This window comes from Notechis scutatus, chromosome 6 (assembly GCF_049901735.1).
Source record: "Notechis scutatus isolate UNSWTSFEM ecotype Mainland chromosome 6, rNotScu1.2, whole genome shotgun sequence".
Lineage (NCBI taxonomy): Eukaryota > Metazoa > Chordata > Lepidosauria > Squamata > Elapidae > Notechis > Notechis scutatus.
The window spans coordinates 54,965,711-54,985,073 of record NC_142014.1 but is presented as its reverse complement, the minus strand read 5'-3'; the positions used below and the strand labels follow the sequence as shown (position 1 = coordinate 54,985,073).

Genomic DNA, 19,363 nt, shown 5'->3' with positions numbered 1-19,363 from the left:
ACAGATCATAAGCCATTACTTGGCATCTTGGCAGGGGACAAACCAACTCCACACATCCTATCTCCAAGGATGACATGATGGTCGGAGTTCTTGGCCGCCTACGACTACCAGTTGAGACACCGACCAGGGAAAACCATCCCCTATGCAGACGCTTTGAGCCGTTCTCCACTGCCAGAGTTCCTAGATGACCCAGCTCCCACACTATCAACACTTCCCTCACCTCCACTTCCCTCACCCACACTATCAACGCTTCCCTCACCTCCACTAACCGCACAAGACATCGCATTGGAAACAAAAAGAGACTCATGTTTGGCACGGGTTCTCAGCTGGGTGGAGAGGGGATGGCCAGAAATCGAACCCAACGACACCTTTAAACCTTTCAAAAACAGACAAACAGAACTGTTCTCCCAAAAAGGGTGTGTGTTGTGGGGAGACCGAGTGGTCATACCAGAGAAACTACAAAAGAAAGTTCTAAATTTACTACATGATGGACACCGGGCATCGTATGAATGAAAGCGCTGGCAAGGAGCTACGCCTGGTGGCCAGGTATGGACAAACAAATTGAAGCCTGGGTTGCCACCTGTAGCAAATGCCAAGAAACACGCTCGGCCCCACCAAAAGCATCACCAGCTGAATGGGAAATGCCCAGGGGTCCATGGTCCCGCATCCACATTGATTTCGCGGGACCTACAAAAGGACATACTTTTCTAATAACAGTAGACGCCTACTCGAACTGGCTTGAGGTTAACAAGATGAAGACTACCACTACAGAGGCAGTCATCAAGAAATTGAACAGACTGTTTGCAATGCACGGGCTACCAGATGTCTTGGTTTCCGACAATGGCCCGCAATTTACCGCCTTGGCATTTGAACAATACCTAGCAGACCGGGGAATACGCCATGCCTTGATGTCACCTGCTCACCCAGCGGCCAATGGCAGGGTTGAACGAATGGTTCAGTTCACCAAAAAAACCTTACAAAAAATGGAACAAGGAAACATCCACGACAAAGTCACCAGGATGCTCCTTCTTCAGCATATTACACCAAACAGCACCACAAACAAAAGCCCAGCCGAGCTCCTGATGGGCAGAAAACTCAGATCGCACCTAGACCACCTACATCCTGCATACACCCCGGAAAAGCCCCTGGGTTCCAGCAGTAAACATTGTACGTTTAAGGTAGGAGACCCCGTATTTGCAAAGAATTTTTCAGGTGACCCATTGTGGATCCCTGCCAAAATAACGCAAATTACAGGCCCCCGTTCCTACCGTTTAGAAACCACAGATGGGAGACTGTGGAAACGCCACATCGACCAGCTGCGCTCAAGGTTGACCACAACCCCCATCACAAACCCCGATCTCGAAGCCAGAGGGGGAAGGGAAACCGAGGGTTTTGAAATTGAACCAACATCTGGCTCAGAAAACATAACCCCACAACCAGCACAGCAAAGCCCACTATATTCACCGACTGAGGAAGAACCTTGGCAGATGGTCGTCTCTCCAGGTAGCAGCAGCCGAACAGGGTCAGCGAATCTGGAGAACCCAGACGACAGGAGTGAAGGAAGCGTTGCGGGTATCCACGGATCACCTTCAAGAATACCCAGCGTAGAAGCCAGGTCACCAGGAAGCGTTGCGGGTATCCCCGGATCACCTCCAAGAATACCCAGCGTAGAAGCCAGGTCACCACTACAGACAAGCCCGGTAAGCAGTCCATCAGAACCAGAAACCGAGCAAAGACATTTTGAACAATGCAAATCAGGTAGACAGGTGCGAAGACCCGCCTACCTGCGAGAATACATCACCCCACCCCTGAGACGGAACCTAGAGGGGAGGGGTGTTCCGGACTAGCAGGCTCGTAATCCTGCAAACCTGATTGGTCCGTCAACAGCGAGTCGTGATTGGTCGCTCCGGGCTGATCCGATTGGCTGGTTAACGGGCTGCCGCGATTGGACACTCCAAGCGCGGCAAGCTTAAATCGTTGTCATTGGACGCTTCGGCAGCAGCCAGCTCTATAAAAGGAGCTGCTGCTGCCAGGCTCATTGCTCTGATCTGAAGTTACTATTAAAGAGTTGAAGTTACTATCCGAGGTCTCGTCTCCGTTATTACGCCCGTCCTCCCAGACATAACGGTTTACAAATTATAAAGGTTTCAGTAACTTTTTTGCCTTATATCTGGGACCATGAAAAAGAGTCTTGGTGCAAAACGTTTCTTCTACCATTTGAGAATACTTTTAAAAAAATGGAATGTTATGGCTGTCTGTGTTATTTCATTTGCCTCTGTCAGTCTTCACAGGCCCAAATCCAGCTCTAAAGCATCCTGTGAATGAGGTTGAAATACGAAATCCTATTTTGCAAAGAAAACGCAAACTTCCAGGAAACCGGAAGACTTTGGCGTAGTTTTAAACACAGATACTCCTCGACTTATGACCACAATTGAGCCCAAAATTTCTGTTGCTAAGTGAGATGTTTGTTAAGTGAGTTAAGTGAATTACTGCAGTTTTAGTAATGCTGTTGTTAAGTGAGTCTGGATTCCCCATTGACTTTGCTTGTCAGAAGGTTCCAAGAGGGGATCACATGACCTCAGGACATTGCAGTCATCATAACTATGATTCTGTTTTCAAGCACCTGAATTTTTATTGTAAATGGTCGTAAGTGTGAAAAATAGTCGTAAATCACTTTTTTCAGTGCTGTTGTAACTTTGAACGATCACTAAACTGTTGTAAGTCGAGGACTACCTGTACAAAGTGTCATTTAGTTCTCTCTCTTAAAGACATTTTCTATAGTCCCACCTGCCATTTCTTTCTCATCTAAGCCTTGATGTGTTCTACTTGAGGCTCTTTTTATAAATGATAATTGTCCTTTGGTTACTTTCTTCCCTGTTACAGAGAATTACTGATTGGCAGCCCAGCAGCTATTGAAGATGGGTTAAAGAAAACGCCACAGTTGCTTTGGTCTCAGAATACGAAAAAGACAGAGCCTCTCAACAAAGCCAACACTGTCCAGATTTGTACTAATCCCAATACAGAAATATTTGATTTTAATGGCCCATACATATATTCCTCTGCGGAGTCTGTTGCACATACAGTTCAGCAGGATTTGAAAGTTACTCCTTCAGATTTGAAGAAAACGCCAGTATCTTTGCAGTCTATAGGATTACAGCCTTCTTTGTTTCTTCAGCAACAGCCAGAAGCGGGAAAGGAAAATACTTTATTGTCTAATGTACATCAGCAGGTGGAAGAGAAGCTGTCATTTCCTACTGGACAAGAACCAACTCAAATCCAGGAGACAAGTGGACAGTTGAAGAACGAGAAAACTACAGGGTGTCTTTCCAGCTCAAATAGCCGCTGTCAAAATTTGCCGCTAGATTACATTACTACAGTAGATCTATCAATAAGCAAAGAAAAGGGGTGTTTATTGCCATTACCTGAGCTGGCCTCAGAGGAAGGGATGCTTTCTTGTGCTAATACAGCAACCCTTTCTGCACACATGCCCAAAACTAATGAAAATCTCTCAAATGCAGACTTATGTCAAAATAGATCAAAATCAATCCTCCCAGTTATGGATCAAGGTATTGGTGATCCCTCAGCAATATCCCAGGAAGAATCTAGTGACTATCTTATGAACTTTTCTGCTACCTCAGGTTCTGTGTCAAAGGATGGATTACTTTTTGCCATGGAGGAATCTAAGCAGGACATTCTAATATTCAATGTTGGAGGCAGAAGCCCTATTTTCTTACATCAAGAAGGTGAATACTGTTTCTTTCCTGGCTCTAAGACCAAGGGAGACTGCAAGGGTCAAGGAGCACCTATGGGCCACCAGCCTTCAGAAATCTTTCAAAAAGTCACCAAATCCCCTTTGGAGACAAAATTTGCTGACAGTAAACTACAGGTCACTTCCCAGACCTGCCAAGACATGTGAAACATGTTCCTCAATAACTTCCCCTGGCCCTTGAATACATAATCTCATTATCTTTTGTGCTATGGAAGGATTATCTTTTACATAATCAAAAGAAAACAAACTGATGTCAAATATATACACTGCCAAAGTTGGAGAGAGAAGGAAACTAGGCTTCCTGCCTGAAAGGGAAGGCCATCCAATCTGCTGCATAGAAGATACAGGAGAAAGTGCAAGTATGGATTTTTAACATGACAATCTGACTTTGTTTTTGATATATAACAGTCATTGGATTTTTCATATTATTTTCAACAATGCAAACTCTTATTAGAAGGAAAATGTCTGCTGGGAAGAAATCAATAATTATTGTCTTGTGCAATGAATTTTGTTAATAAAAACTTTACCCTGCAAAAACATACTTTACTATGGAAAACGTCCTCATTGCAGAGGCAATATTTTGGGCACTACTGCATTGTTTTCATACTACATCCACTTCTATCAATAAAGATTGGACTTCCCTATGCAGATATAGCCTGCAGTTGGGCTGATTATTTAGGATATCAACTATCCCAGAACTATCCAATTCTTTTTATGATATTTTTAATGTGCAATTAAAAAGAAGTATATATCTTCTGTATAACATTTTTGCAAAGCTTTCATCGTTACATGACTAATGAAAAGTCACCAACTTTTAAACTGGATCCATGAACAGTACATTTGGTTGCCTCTTGAAATGAGCAAATAGTGATCTAATTCTGTACTTTGAAAACTTTATATGCTGATTTGTGTAATCAAGTGTCTATAAAGTGTCAGTAGTAAGAGAAACAAACTTTCCCTGTTCAACTGAATTGAACTTACTTGTAGTGTTATCAATATAGATAAGTACATTTAAGGACAGAGACTGCAATGAGATTTATTTCACTGCGAGGGAGAGGCAGATAACTTTCACCAAGGCTCATATGCCTCTTTTATGCCTTTTTAGGATTTGCTGCCTTTGTTCTTTTCCCCATATTTCTGCTCCAAAGCTTTCTGCAGGTTAAGATTTAGAGCATTTTTCTGGAACCATCTCCCTGATGATACAAAACAAAATAACAACAGCAACAATCAATATTGTCATCAAAAGTTATTGGAAAGCTACAAATTCAAGACTTTTCTATATAATTTTTGATGCTAAAAAAAAAACCCTATGCTAATTCAGAATCATTGCTGGACTGGACTGGGTTTTTTTTTTTATTGAGCTCTACATCCTTAACTTCCTGAAATTATGTAAGGATCGCTGAAAGGGAATACTGTACAGAAAATCATGTAAACTATTTTAGATCTGTTCCTGAGCACATAATTTGAGGTTTGTAAACGGAGAAATGGATGAAATCTAAATATTTAGATTATAATAATACTGGAGATGTAGTTGTAAGCACCGGGACCCCCACCACCCCCCCAGAAACCCGGGCGCCGGCGGTGCCAGGGCCGGGGAGGCAGCCTCGGGCGGGGGATGGGCCGAGGGGTCGGAGCCAGGGGTCCACAGCCTCCCCCCCCCTCGTACGGCGTAAAACCCCACTTAGGCGTTTGGGGCAATAGTATAATAATCTACTCATAACATTGACAGGAAGAGAAGCCAGGCATGTCACTTTCTAGTTTTCCTTTCTAGTTCCTAGATTTCCTTACCTAGATCATCAGTCTTCCTTCCATGCCAACGTTTGGGATCCCGAACTGCCCTCTTTATCACATCAGGAGTATAAGAATCCTTCATCAAGCTTTTAGTTTCTAATGGTCCTCCTAAAGAAAGAATATCTGGACATTGTTCACTGAATTACTGGCATCGATAGAGATTGAGGACAAACAGGAAGAAGTTAGTGATACTGTATCGAATTTTAAACAGTGACAGGTTTTTATACCTGATACTGATTATAATTTGGGGTTGGTTTCAGATCTTTTGTTGGGAGAAATACTGTACTTTTTGGTATGACCATTTGCATATTAAGCAAAAAAAAACAAAACACCATACACACACAAAAGGCAACTTTAGTGTTTTGAATAACAATGCTCAATGCCCCTTGCCACTGAGTTGTGACTGGCACAAGCAGAAGCCTGCGAGACACCATGTTTCTCACTCCCAGGCTACATTGAAGATGACAGTTTTATTCCACAAGCAGAAAAATTAAAAGCAAAACAACTCTTAATTTGTGAAAATGATTCCTCTAAAGGGAGAAGAAGGGGTCTCTTAAAGTACTAGCACCAAATCATGCTATTATTACAGGTAGTCCTCAACCTGCAACCATTCATTTAATGACTGTTCAAAGTTACAACAGAAAAGTGCCTTATGAACTGTACTCACAGTTATGACTGTTGCACCACCCCCATAGTCAGGTGACTGCAATTTGGGTGCTGGGCAACCAACTTGCATTTACAACTGGTTGCAATGTGTCCTGTAGTCACATAATCATGAACTGCAACCTTTTTGCCAATTTCCAGCAAAGATACCCATTGGGAAAGTTGGATTTGCTTTGCAACCATCTGATTTGCTTAATAACCATGTGGTTTTCTTTACAGCTACCATAAAAATTGTCCTAAAATTGGTTCTGACTCAACTTATGACCGAAATGACTTACAATGGAAATTCTGGTCTCAGTTGTGTTCATAAGTCAAGGACTACCTGTATGACCAAAACAGGAAGCATGGATATTTGTCTAGCTCACCTTGGAAAATGTTGGCTCTCAGATTATAACCCAGTTCATAATAATCAGCATAAGGTGAAGCTGTCATAGGATTCTCAAGAGATTTGAATGGCCAGTCACTGAGTCTTTTTTGTCCTTGGATAAGTCCAGCTTCACAAAGAGCACGCCGTGCCTGGAAAAAATATATATATATATATATATACGTGTGGGTGGGTATGTGATATGATAAAATTTAAACTCCACAGTTGCTTGCCATTATCAAATATGTTTTAGTATACTTAGAGAACTAGTGATAATTTCTACTCCCCGGATGGTTAAACTGATCAAATTTGGCCAAAAGTAGGCTTTTCTTGGATTTATGTCAAAAAGAAAAAGAAAAGAAAAAAAAGAAAAACAAACAAACCCTAACTGGACTGCAGCCAATTTTAATGGAGTTTTTCCTTTCAAAATCAAGATGTATAAAATTCAACTTTTATAAATCAGAACTGTACGTTAGCCACTTTACTTGATATAAGCGAAATACTTGGAAGACTGCTTATTAGTACAAAATGCCTTCATGTTGGTGGCTAAGAAATGTTTCAGTCCTTTTACACTATATTGTGATCTCTTTTTAAAAACAATCAATAGATTTCAGAGTTCAAGGCACAGTATTGCTTTTTATTTTAAAGCACTACATGACTTGGCTCTAATAGGACGATCTTCTCCAGAGCCAACTGGAGATCTTATCTTCAGTGTGAAAATTTAGATTGCTGGATGCTTAGGGCTGGTACTTCTCTGTCATTGACCCTTTTGCTATAGAATGGTCACCCCATGGAAACTAGACTGCTGCATAATTAGAACATTGTTCCATAAAACTATTAAAGCTGAACTCTTAAAGCTCAATTTGAAAAATTTGAACTACTCTGGAAACACCACTTCATATGGATTGGATAATATGATTGCTGTGATCAGAAATGGATATGGTTTTTTTGAACCATTTTGCCTAGTTGGATGTATTTATGTATTCTTTCTATTTCATTATGTATTTTTGTGCTTTTATTGTTGTAAAGGACTGTGAATTGTAAAATTCGGTGACATAGCTTTAATAAATATAAATCAATACTGTAAATATATGTGACATTGGCCTTGTGATCTTTTCAGTTATATAGCTGAACATTTTTTAAACATTTCTTATACAAATATACATTTTTTAAATTATATTGCTCGTGATGTAAATAAGGTCCTGCTTTCCAATTCCCTGGTTAATTATTCAGCTAATATTTAGCATTACACGAGAGTTACATAAATTCCTTACAATATAATATCTGTCACCTCAAAAGACAGATGTATAAATTCAAGAGGTACTCTTCAGATAAGCATCATGGAAGTAACCATAATTTTCCAGGTGAAAATAAAAAAAGCCTAGCACCATTTTTCTCAGCTTGATACCATTACCTATGCCGGTTGGAAGGGATGTACAGTATGGGTGTGATGACCCGGGGTGTGGCACAAAGGCAACACAGTCAGATAAGCAATAAGAGTCCCTTTATTATCTCCAACTTTGCCCCCAATGTCCAGGTTACCTTCTGGCTGGAGAAAAACTCTCCCAGGAACAGCCTTTGACTGCAGAAAATTAAGTCCAAAACATGGTCAACACAAACTGTAACTTAAAGTCCAAACAAACTAAAGTAAAGTCATTAGTTTGGCAGGGAAGAAGCAAGAATCTCAGGCTTGAAGGCATGGCAAAACTCACACGGTTGGGAAGACGCCAGGAACACAGATGAGCCACGACAATACAGGATAAAGTCACTTTACTCCCAGCAGCCTGCCGCATGCAGCCTGCCTTTCTTATCAACTGTCTTCCCAGTTGTGGTTAATGAAGAGAATCAGGGCCCTCTCCCTCATAAGCCACGCAACCCACATTGCTTTCTTCTCCGTTCCTCCAAGTGTGCCCTAGGATGAAGAGGGGGTGGGCCTGGTTCTTCCTCCCTTGTTCTATCTCTTCCCTGCTCTGCCCAGCTGGACTTTGCCCTTCCCCAGCCTCCTCCACAGCCAACAGAGCCACACTCCCACTCCCTGTCAGCTATCTGGCTTCCTCCTCCGATTCAGACTCTGAAAAGGGGCATGACTATGGGTAACATACTTGGACAGCACCTGGAAGGCTTCCCTAGCTGGAGAATGCATTTCTAAAAATGAATTTCTAAGCTGTAGATTAACAAAAAGCTCATGTTTTATCTAATTTACAAACTATACAAAGATATTATTATAAATAGAATGCAACACACATGAATCTCAAAATTAGCCTTGCAAGGAAATGTAATGTGTAAAACACAGGAATAGTTGGCTATCCAATATTGCTTTTTCTGGAAATACTTTCTCGTCTAACATAACAAATACCCTATGCTAATTTCAGGAGAGTGATTATTGAACTTGTAAAGCCTTTGGAGCATATCAAGACTTTTCTGCACCATGCAGTTCTATGGGCCAGTTTGGGAGTTTCCAAAAGTAAATCCTCCAAATTTGAAACTATTTGGAAAGCTTGAACTGCTTTCTAGATGAAACAAGCTGAGTGGCAGTGGGAGGGGCTGAATCAGGCTCCAAATCTTTTCCAGTTCAGAGTATTTATTTTTAGAAACCATAAGACTAGAAGCCATTCTCACATAGCACAGTCCAGATCCAAAAGGAAATGGGATGTTTCACAGTTGTCTGTCAGATTAACACATTTTACATCTATGCTAACTATGTTCAGTTGCAAGAATGTCTGTACCATGTTTAATTTTCTTGACTTGCTTTCTTTATATCTGCATATAACTGATAATAGCAAATTCTGACTTTTACCTCTCCTTTCACCATTTGCTCTTCATTTCTCACCCTTGCCAATAGATACTCCATTATCTGCACTATGCAGGTAGCCCTCGACTTACAACAGTTTATTTAGTCACTGTTCAAACTTACAACAGCACTGAGAAAAATGACATGATGACTATTTTTCACAATTATAACTGTTGTCCCATCCCTGTGATCAGATGATCTACATTCAGATTCTTGACAACTGGCTCCTGTTTATGACAGTTTCAATATGCCAGGGTCATGTGATCATCTTTTGACAAGCAAAGTCAATGGGGAAGCCAAATCCACTTAACAACTGTATTACTAACTGAACAACTGCAGTGATTCCCTTAACAAATGTGGCAAGAAGAGTCGTAAAATGGGGCAAAACTCACTTAACAAATTTCTCATTTAGCAACATAAATTCTGGACTCAGTTGTGGTTGGCATTCAAGGATTATCTGTATTCTGTGCATCTGATGGCAACAATGGGCCATGAAAACTTGTGTGATAGTAGAGTTATTATTCTTAAGACGACCCAAGATTTGGTCTCTTAGAGGCTTTCTCCCCCCGAAATGTATACGAGTTGAAATTCAAAACATCTAAGGGCACCAGCTATGAGCGCTATTAATGTTCATGCCCCCGATTAAAATTATTTCATTTACCTGTTCCTCTGATATCAGCTTCTCCACTACTGTGGTGCCATATTTGGCTTTGATATTGGCAGGCATCAGACTGCTTCTCTTTTCATGAAGGGGCTTCCCTTCTACTTTAACGTTTTGTATACCTGAAGCCAAGGAGTCTTTGGTATTCAAAACAGTCTTGGCTTCTTCAGTGTCTTCATAGCTGCTCTTCATATTTTTGGTGGGAGAGCTGAACAACTCAGTTCGTACAGAATGATGTAACTTGCCTGTTGATTCATCTGGATTAAAGCTGATGGGTTCTGCTTTTTCTTGGACAAACTTGGCATGTTCTTGGGAACTTGTAGCCCTTTCCTTCTGGTGATTTCCAAGAGAAATTTTGCTTTCGAAGCTATCCTTTCTTCCAATACACATTTTAGGTGATTCATGGTGAATATATTGGAAAGAAGGAGTTTTCGAATTGTGGTTCTGTCTATTGTTGTTTTTTGCTGGAAAGTGCTGTGTGGAAGGAGGTGTTTGGCAGATGAATTCACCTCTTGTTTTATCCCCTTCCAGATTCTTGGAGCTGTCCCAAGAGTTTGCACTGGAGGTCCTTGAGGAAAGTGCTTTGTTGGATGGCACCCCAGCCTTGTTATATGTGACCTGCTCCTTGTTTTTATAGCCAGGCTTTTCTGGAAGACAAAGAATAAAATATTGGAGGTATTTATATATTACAAGTCCTCTAACTCCAGATGATACTACCAGCCTGCTAGTCTTGACCTCTTCTCTGATATTTACTTCTATCCTCCAATCAATATTCTCTCTCAAATCACTTTATATTCTAACCTTCCCCAATCGGACTCATTCCTAAGTGATTACATCTATTGTTATAATAACTGAAGAGTATTAAAATTGCAATCTATAGCAAAGGAGAAGTATACCAGGCTGGAGAAACTTTATTGCCTTCTTTTTCTTCCAAAAAGGCATTCAATAGCACATCTGCTAAGTGACATATAGAGTAATAAACAAGAAAATCATTTCAATAATCCCATCTTTGTGTATGATGTTCAATTGTCAAGGATCTTCCAGGAATGTATTTTGGGGGATTGCATAATCCATTTTTTATGAATTATGCAAAAGGTTCTACAAAACAATGCAAAAGAAAAATGATTTTTTTTCTTTCATGGGAGCTCTTTACTGGAATTGCTTGGATAACAACAGATAGTAAAACCACCAATGCGGTATATTGTTATTACATAAATTTATGGTAAAACCAGACTTGAATAATATTAACATTTATTGTTAAATTTATTATAGAACTTTGAAAGGTAAACAAAACACACAAACCTAAAACAAAACTGAACAATCGGCTGAAATAATGGCGTGAAATGATTATGTGAAGAAAAAGTAAAGCACTTAATCATCTTAGCTTGAAAAAAAGTGGACGACAAATTATGGAGGAATAGTAAAATCATGCACAATGTTGAAAAAGTCAATAGCGTTTCTCCCCCTTTCACATTAGCACTTGAATTCATCTAAAGTGTAATGTTCCAAATTTCATTTTAGAATTGCTTCAATTGCTTCTTGTAGTTTCTTGTAGGACTATTTCTTTTGCACCCTATTGATTTGTTTGGCAGTGAAGTTGACCAGACCCTAGCTCCCATAGCCATTTTCCCTGTTTTTTAGTGAAAAGAAGATTTATCAGACTGGACATTGAAGGTACCTTCTAGAAAAAAACTTCAAGCTTGCAACATGGTGATTGATATCTTCACATGGATGGCATTATCAGTATATAGCAGTGCACAGCAAACACACTCAGGTTGTATTGCAATGTCAAGTTATAAAGTGCAAGATCAAGCCTAAATTGTATAAAAATTTCACAGTTTAAATTGGACTCAAGTCTTTAAGGGGTCTTGAGTTTCTCTACACACCATCATCTAGTATTAGTGAAAGTATGGATTGCCAGGTTTGAACTAATAATTTGAATTGAATGCATGAATTCTTTATTGGCCAAGTGTGATTAGACACACAAGGAATTAGTCTTGGTGCATATGCTCTCAGTGTACATAAAAAGAAAAGATACATTCGTCAAGAATCATAAGGTACAAACACTTAATTCAGCCATCTTCCAGGCTTATGGGAATATAACTTTCAGAATTCCTGCCTGGCTAGGGAAGAAATTCTGAAAATTACAATCCAGTATGTCTGGAAGTAGTGGTTGGGATAATGATCACATATTTTGCTTTTCCTTAGCTTCAAGCAAAGATTGATCAGACATTAGCAAATAGCTCATAAAAACTAGGAATCTATTTCAGTCTTCACTAAACAGTAGAGAAAATAGAAACTTCCCATCAATTATATATTTCCTACCTGGTGAACGATAGGTCATTTTGTTTACATGATATGTGGTGGCAGGCATTGGGAAGGCTGTGTCCATGGGCACCTGTTATAACCCCCCAAAGAAATAAAGTATGGATTATTTACAGGTGAAATACTTCTAAGTTCCAGCACAAATAAGAATCTGAGGATTTGTAAGCCCAAATAGCAAAATCATTGTTTAATATTTATAATTAATTAAATCTGCAATTCACTCTTAATATCTGATATTTCTATAGACATTTGAACATCAGCTTTTATTGGATGCAACTATTGTGTTTTATAATTGCATTTAATTATGCAGTATTTTATTATATTTTTAAAAGTAGTACCATGTACTAAATACACTGAATGCATTGTATTTTGGATGAAATAAAAAAAAACATGTTAGCATTTAATCTCCTTTAATGTCCCAGGTAACCAATTAAACAGAGGGTAGGAGGGCAGGTCTTGAAAATAGATCCCATAACCGTTATGCTTATTGATACTGAACTGAAGAAAACATCATAAAAATAAGTCTGACACGCTTTCTGAAGTTGCTTCCTTTTTCCAAACCATTATGTCAAGAGTCTGGGGACAAAGGAGGAAACTGCTCCAATTATGCTGCTGCATGACCATTGCCAATATTTTCAAATTATTATTTTTCAGGGGAGGGTAAGAAGGGCCAAATGTTAAAAGAAGTATAATAAATATATATCTCCCACTCATAAAAATTCTAGCACAGTAATAACTAGTAACACAAAAGGCAAAGAAACATCAGAATTGAAACATACCTCAATTCCCAAGTAAAATCTTACCACTCCATTAATTTAAAATGGTAAAGCCAGGGTTGTAACAATCCAACCGTGTCAAAAATGTAGCCCACTACCACCATTAGTACCTGAATCCCCAGGACAGGACCATTATATGACTAAAAGGCAGCAGGGCAAGAGGCCAAAAGCAACCTGAAAGTAAGTACAGGTAATATTGGTAAGCATCTCTGAGGAGGCCCTCTGAACCCTTATCCTCTTGGTCTCTTATGAAGTGGGGACGTGAAGCATGCCCCCGACTTCTGGATGATTACGTGGCTCGGGCAGATTCTATTCAGGAAACATAAATGTGAACTGAACCATCTAAAACTTTGTAGGTTAACACCAGGTCTTGGAATTTGACTCAGAAACATATTTCTAACCTATACCATGACCATTACACAGGTATTTTACTATTAAAATGGCTGCCCTTTATTAGCAGCTGCATAGTCTTTAAAGGTAACCCCATGCAGAGTGCATTACAATAGAGTACACAAACTGCAGCCAGAAGTGTACTGGAAACCAGGGCTGAAGCTGAAACACATGTTTGTGGCATTTAACACCAATTGGCAAAAAGACCACTGCACTTGGTACCAACTGTAATTTCATCTTGCTTGTGTTGTTCAGCTTTAGCTTGTTTCTTCCCCATTACACACTGGAATAGAACTTCAACCTTATCACCACAGCTTCTCAGAGTGATGATGTATATACTGGGTATGGGTATAATTGGTATATTGATACTAATACATCTTGAACTGTAAATATGGGGAAAAAAATGAGGGAAAGAGGATCAAATCTTGCATATTTCACAGGTAAGAGGCCAATGGTTGACCTTTTCTCTTCTATAACCATTGATTATGGTTTCAGAAGTAACCACCCTTATTCTTCAGCCTAATCAGTTCTTCCTAAATACATCAAGCCTGTGGTATTTATTTGTTCCTTCTCCAGTAATTAAAGAAAACAGATGTCTTCCAATTTTGGATTTGTAGACCAGCAGTAACAGAAAACTAATTAATCAGTCCTGGACCAAATAAACATTGTTCTCTCTGATGTCATAATCAGTAAGCAGAAATCATCCTATAAGCAAATAATAGAAAAATATAGAAAAAACAATCACCTTTAAGAGATTTGATGGAACAGGAAGGAGAAGACAATGAATAAGAAAGATTAATGGGATCAAATAATTACAGAAATGTCCTGTAAGAGCTGCAAGTTATTATTAGGGACTAGTGACAGCAACATTTCTTCATGCATTCATGAAGATTCAAGCAAGATTGAGGTCTATACCAGGAGTCCCCAACCACCGGTCCGCAGACCGGTCCCGGTCCGTGGATCACTTTGCACCGGGCCGCAAAGAAAATAAAAATAAAATAAAAATGGCGGCTTTCTTTGCCTTCGGTGAATGCTGCTGGGATCAGGGATCAAGGACACAAATGAAAGAAGGGGAGGGAGGAAGCAACCAAAGCCTCTCCTGCTCTCTGGCTCAGCGGCTTCGGTTTCCTCCCGCCTCGTTCCTCTCTCAGTCGCTCTCTCGCTCCTCCACCAGCCCAGGAAGAAACTGCTTCAAAGAAGCCTGCAGGGTGGCTTTTCCTGTCGGCGCAGCTCCCCCGAAGTGCCCGTTCACCCCCACCCCGCCGCCAATCAATCCAGGTTCAATCCAGTGCTCCGTTCTGCCTGCCTGCCTGCCTTTGTTTGTTTCGGAGCAGCTTCGGCTGAGAATAATAACTATTCGCCTCTTTTACTCAGCCGAAGCTGCTCCGAAACAAACTAAGGCAGGCAGGCAGGCAGAACGGAGCACTGGGTTGAACGGCGGGGCAGGGCGGGGGTGAATGGGCGCTTCGGAGGAGATGCGCTCCGAAACCACCAGAAACGAAGGCAGGCAGGCAGAACGGAGCACTGGATTGAACCGTGGGCGGTGGGGTGGGGGTGAACGGGCGCTTCGGGGGAGCTGCGCCGACAGGAAAAGCCACCCTGCAGGCTTCTTTGAAGCAGTTTCTTCCTGGGCTGGTGGAGGAGCGAGAGAGCGACTGAGAGAGGAACGAGGCAGACACCTGAGGGATGAGGCTGAGGGAGGGAGGGAGACACCTGAGGGATGGGGCTGATGAAGGCAGGGCCAAGAGGGGCTTCTCAGCCATCCTGCAGGGACTATCTGTCGCTCAGGGTTGCAATGAGGAAGCATTGGCGCTCCCTGAACTTGGTGATTTGCTGGCAGACGTTTTATTACCCGACTAGGTAACAACATCAGATGTTACCTAGTCAGATAATGAAACGTCTGCAAGCAAACCACCAAACTCGGACCCCCGGTCCTTGAAAAAGTGTTTCTGCGTGAAACTGGTCCCTGGCACAAAAAAGGTTGGGGACCACTGGTCTATACTAACTACTGTACTGTTGGTTGGGATTTGGATGTACAAATAAGCCAATTATCCTGAAAAAGACTAGGAGCATTATTAGGAAGTCAGAGGAATAATGAATGAGGAAGTCGTAAATGTCTTGCAAAGTATCTGCAAGCACATAACATAATAGGTGTGAGAGAAATCTGAAGTTGTTTGGCTATTGACTAAAAAGCTTTTCCATAAACCTCTTTTTCAAAATGATATGTGTATAGAACATGAGCTTACTTACAAGATTTTTGAAAATGTGAGTAAGAATTAACTTTTTATTTCTACAAAGTTATACCCAACCCACCCAAATCATTTTGTCAGTTCCAAAAGGATAGAGTTGTATATTACATAAAATTGTATTTTATGTTCTGAGTTGTATATTACATAAAATTTATTTTATGTTCTGAGCACTGTATAAAATTAATCAAGTTCCTATTTACATTAAATAGCAAAAATAATCTAAGCATGATACAAAAGGAATTTAGGTTTAAAACAAAATATGAAAAGAGAATAGAGGATATTTTCATCTGGAGCATCTAAGAATAAAGTGGGATAACTGCTTGATAAAAATTTACTCTGAAAGGAAGGATTTTAATTCAGGAATAGAAACAGAATGGTGGGAAAACAGAATAGATTAAAAAAAAACCTTAACCACATTACAAAGAATAGATCTTCCAAATATTTAGAGTTCCATTTACAGAGGGATATGAGTGAGAAATTATAAAGTTAAGAAGATCAGACAGGCAACATTTAATAAGATCAAATGATACAACAATTCCAACTCTAATGTGTATGATTTCTATAATTATATTGGTGATTGAAGTGGCATATACATTCAAAAATTAAAAAAAGAAAGAAAGACACTTTAGTAAGCTACAGGGGAAATGACTTACCACAATTCCCAGCCTTGTTATTACCTTCATAATTATGACAGTAAGATCAGCAAATTAGCTTTGTATCTCCATATCCTGACCATTTTATAATACAGACAGGAATATTACCTTTGTACTTTACTTAATATACATATTAATGTGTGTGTGTGTGTGTACACACTGTATATTTACTTTAGACATTTACTGAACAAATGTAACATAATAAACATGAGCTTAAGAACTGCATCATACACAGTGTTGAGAAGGATTTTCAGGACCAACAAAACTATCCTTTATTATTTCAGTGCTGAAATGGTTAATTTCAGTTCCATTTGCTTAGTTGTATTGGAAAGATAAAACTAAGGCCTTTTAGGATTTAACTCATGGACCTTTGCTGAATATAGATCTTTATTACCTTCCCTTACTTCCTTGTCTCCAAATCAGCACTATAGGTACAATATTTTCCTTGCTTCCCCCTGAAGATCCTGAAAAAAATTGCAAAGATAGACTTGGCCAGTCCCCATGTATTTCACCTGAGTCACAGTCTCCACTTTCTTGACAATTCTTGGGCAGGAAGATATGTGGCAGCTGTCCTGTTGAAGCAGGTTGCTGCCAATTTCCTCCAGCTGTTGTAGATACTGCAGCACAGGACTGATTTCCTCTGGCTGCTGGATTGCAGTATCAATCTCTGCCTCAGACTTTGGTGGTTGTTGGTACAAGACAGTAAATTCTTCAGGATGCTGTAGGTATCGGAGCACAGGGCTAATCTCCTCAGGGTCATGTCCATAGTGGAGGAAGGGGCTAGCCATCTCTGGTGTCTGCTGGTACTCAAGTAAGGGACTAATTTCCTCAAGCCCCTTCTGACCCTGAAACAAGCCACTGGTCTTTTTTGGCTCATACAGATGCCTGGCCAGGTTTACAAAACCTCTGGCTGGGAAAAGCACAATGATGATTATAAATGAGCTATATACATGCCAGGCATGTCCCAGAGTTGCCAACCATATGTGGCTCCAAATCAGTTGCCAGAGGTGGCCAAGGAGAGCCCCACATGCCTGCCACATGTGGCCTGGAGTGGCAGCAAGAACACAGCAAGGCTTACTGTTCTGACCTGGGCCTAAAAACCAAGAGGCTTTGTGTAGGTCATAGGACATCAGCACCTTTGTGTGTAATTGCCTGGCTGGGAGGGGTTACTTTTTTCTCTAAGATGCACAAAGTTAAGCCCTCCTCACAAACATGTATCTCACCTCTGCTGCCATGGTCTCAACTGAGGTGCCAGTGGAGTTCTCATGAATCAAGCAGGTCCTTGCCAAGTCTAGGGAGACAAAGAAGTGGAACTATGTGTAATTGCCAAGGATGGTTGCTAAGAAACACATTCCCATCTGTGAGCTAGAGTTGCTATGGGGACTCAAGTAAACAGAGTACCCTTCTGAGAGAGATGTTCAGTAGTGAAGTTTGCCTATCAAAAGTGACGGAGCTTTGGTTTTCCATTTATTGCTATAATATGAGTGGTTATTTTAAAAATAGTGTTTTGAATATCAAATTTCATACAAATATATTTCTCAGGCAGGGAACATTTCACTTGCATAGTTTCAAGGAGAACACAACTCAGTGACTACACAGACATAATTATTGACAGCAATCTAAAAGTGGCTTTTTTTCTTTTTTCTGCCATGTTTCTTTTTATCTCCTGGTAGAGCTTACTGTCCTAAAAATACTGTGATTGGCTATGGCAACAATTTTCAAATATTTGAAAGGATTTTTCAAAAAGACCTTTTTTTCTTTATGCATGGTTCTGACTGCCATCTACACAGCTCTTCATGGCATAGGGCTGGTTTATTTGCAAAACAATCTATTTCTGATTTTTTTTCCTGATTATATGAGATCCAATAAGGTAGGCATGTTTTGGATCCCTTCTACGAAAGTACCAGTTGGTGGGACAAGGGGCAAGCCTACTCTATTATGATATTTGAAGCAACATACCCCAAAATCCAGATAATCCCAATTTTATTGGTCTTCTAGAGACCTTGAAAATTGGTTCTTTCTTTCCCCATGCATTGGACCCAGATGTTGCATAAGCTTCTCTTGCAATGATTTTGGACCATGAATGATTGTGGTTTGATCTCAATTATATTATACTATAGTGTATAGTATAATACTATACTATACTATACTATACTATACTATACTATACTATACTATACTATACTATACTATACTATACTATACTATACTATACTATACAAACTATTTTAACACTGATATACCTAATGCTGGCTATGTTATCATACTCATGGACCATAGGCCCAGGAGGATATCATGTAAACCAAGGAGAAAATTTGGATTGTCAAATATAATTCCATAGCAAATTGACGTGGAGACAGGAGGTAACCAGGAAGCACGCATCCATCTGCATTGCCCCTCTGCCTGCCCCCCCTCCCTCGCCTGGCTGAGCATTTTAGCCAAGTGCGGGCCGCCGAGGAAGATTTGCTCTCGGGAGGTTGACTTGCACCATTCTCACAGAATGTGGCCCGCATTCAGCCAAAACGCGCAGGCTGGCAGCAGGAAGCAGAGGGAAGGAGTGGCAGGCAAAAGGGTGATAGGGGACCAAGAGGCATAGTGTTGTGCTCCCTGGTTGCCCCCTGTCCCTAGCAGGCAAGGCCAAGCAACTGCAGAAAATCCAGGCAGGGGGTGAGATGCAGACTGGTGGGGAACCGAGTGGTGATGGGTGTTCAACCCTGGCTCACCTTCCTCTCTGACACCAGCAAGTCAGGTAAGATAGAGGCTGGGGACGGTTGGGGGGGAACCTTGCTAGGCTGCGAGTACCACATGGGTGGCACTGGCAGCTAAGCAAGCTAAGCAAGTGGGGGGGGGAAGCCTTGCTAGGCAGTGAGTGCCGCATGGGTGGCGCTGGCAGCTAAGTAAGCCAGAGAGGGATGGGGGGCAGCTAGCTAG

At 40.6% G+C, this 19,363-nt stretch overlaps 2 protein-coding genes across 4 annotated transcripts in view; one reads left to right on the top strand and one right to left on the bottom strand.

The window, feature by feature from the left end:
- The window catches only part of CSF2RB (colony stimulating factor 2 receptor subunit beta), a 42,179-nt gene extending 37,355 nt beyond the window's left edge, over window positions 1-4,824 (top strand). For both annotated transcript variants that reach the window (XM_087968348.1, XM_026693303.2), the window contains one exon: window positions 2,884-4,824. In XM_087968348.1, the coding sequence (XP_087824474.1) occupies window positions 2,884-3,916 (1,033 nt within the window). In that variant the 3' untranslated portion in view covers window positions 3,917-4,824. The remainder of the gene's footprint in view (window positions 1-2,883) is intronic.
- A 39-nt stretch (window positions 4,825-4,863) lies between these two features.
- Window positions 4,864-17,721, bottom strand: CIMIP4 (ciliary microtubule inner protein 4). Of its 2 annotated transcripts, XM_087968349.1 has the most exons (6): window positions 17,656-17,721; window positions 12,365-12,437; window positions 10,040-10,686; window positions 6,589-6,739; window positions 5,558-5,668; window positions 4,864-4,962 (listed from the first exon to the last, which is right to left on the bottom strand). In XM_087968349.1, exons 1-6 carry the CDS (start codon window positions 17,665-17,667, stop codon window positions 4,871-4,873), a joined length of 1,086 nt encoding a protein of 361 aa, XP_087824475.1. In that variant the 5' UTR covers window positions 17,668-17,721; the 3' UTR covers window positions 4,864-4,870. The 2 variants fall into 2 exon arrangements, with proteins under 2 accessions (XP_087824475.1, XP_026548658.2); XM_026692873.2 differs by lacking the exon at window positions 17,656-17,721 and having other exon boundaries at window positions 12,365-12,440.
- Between the last annotated feature and the right edge of the window lie 1,642 nt (window positions 17,722-19,363).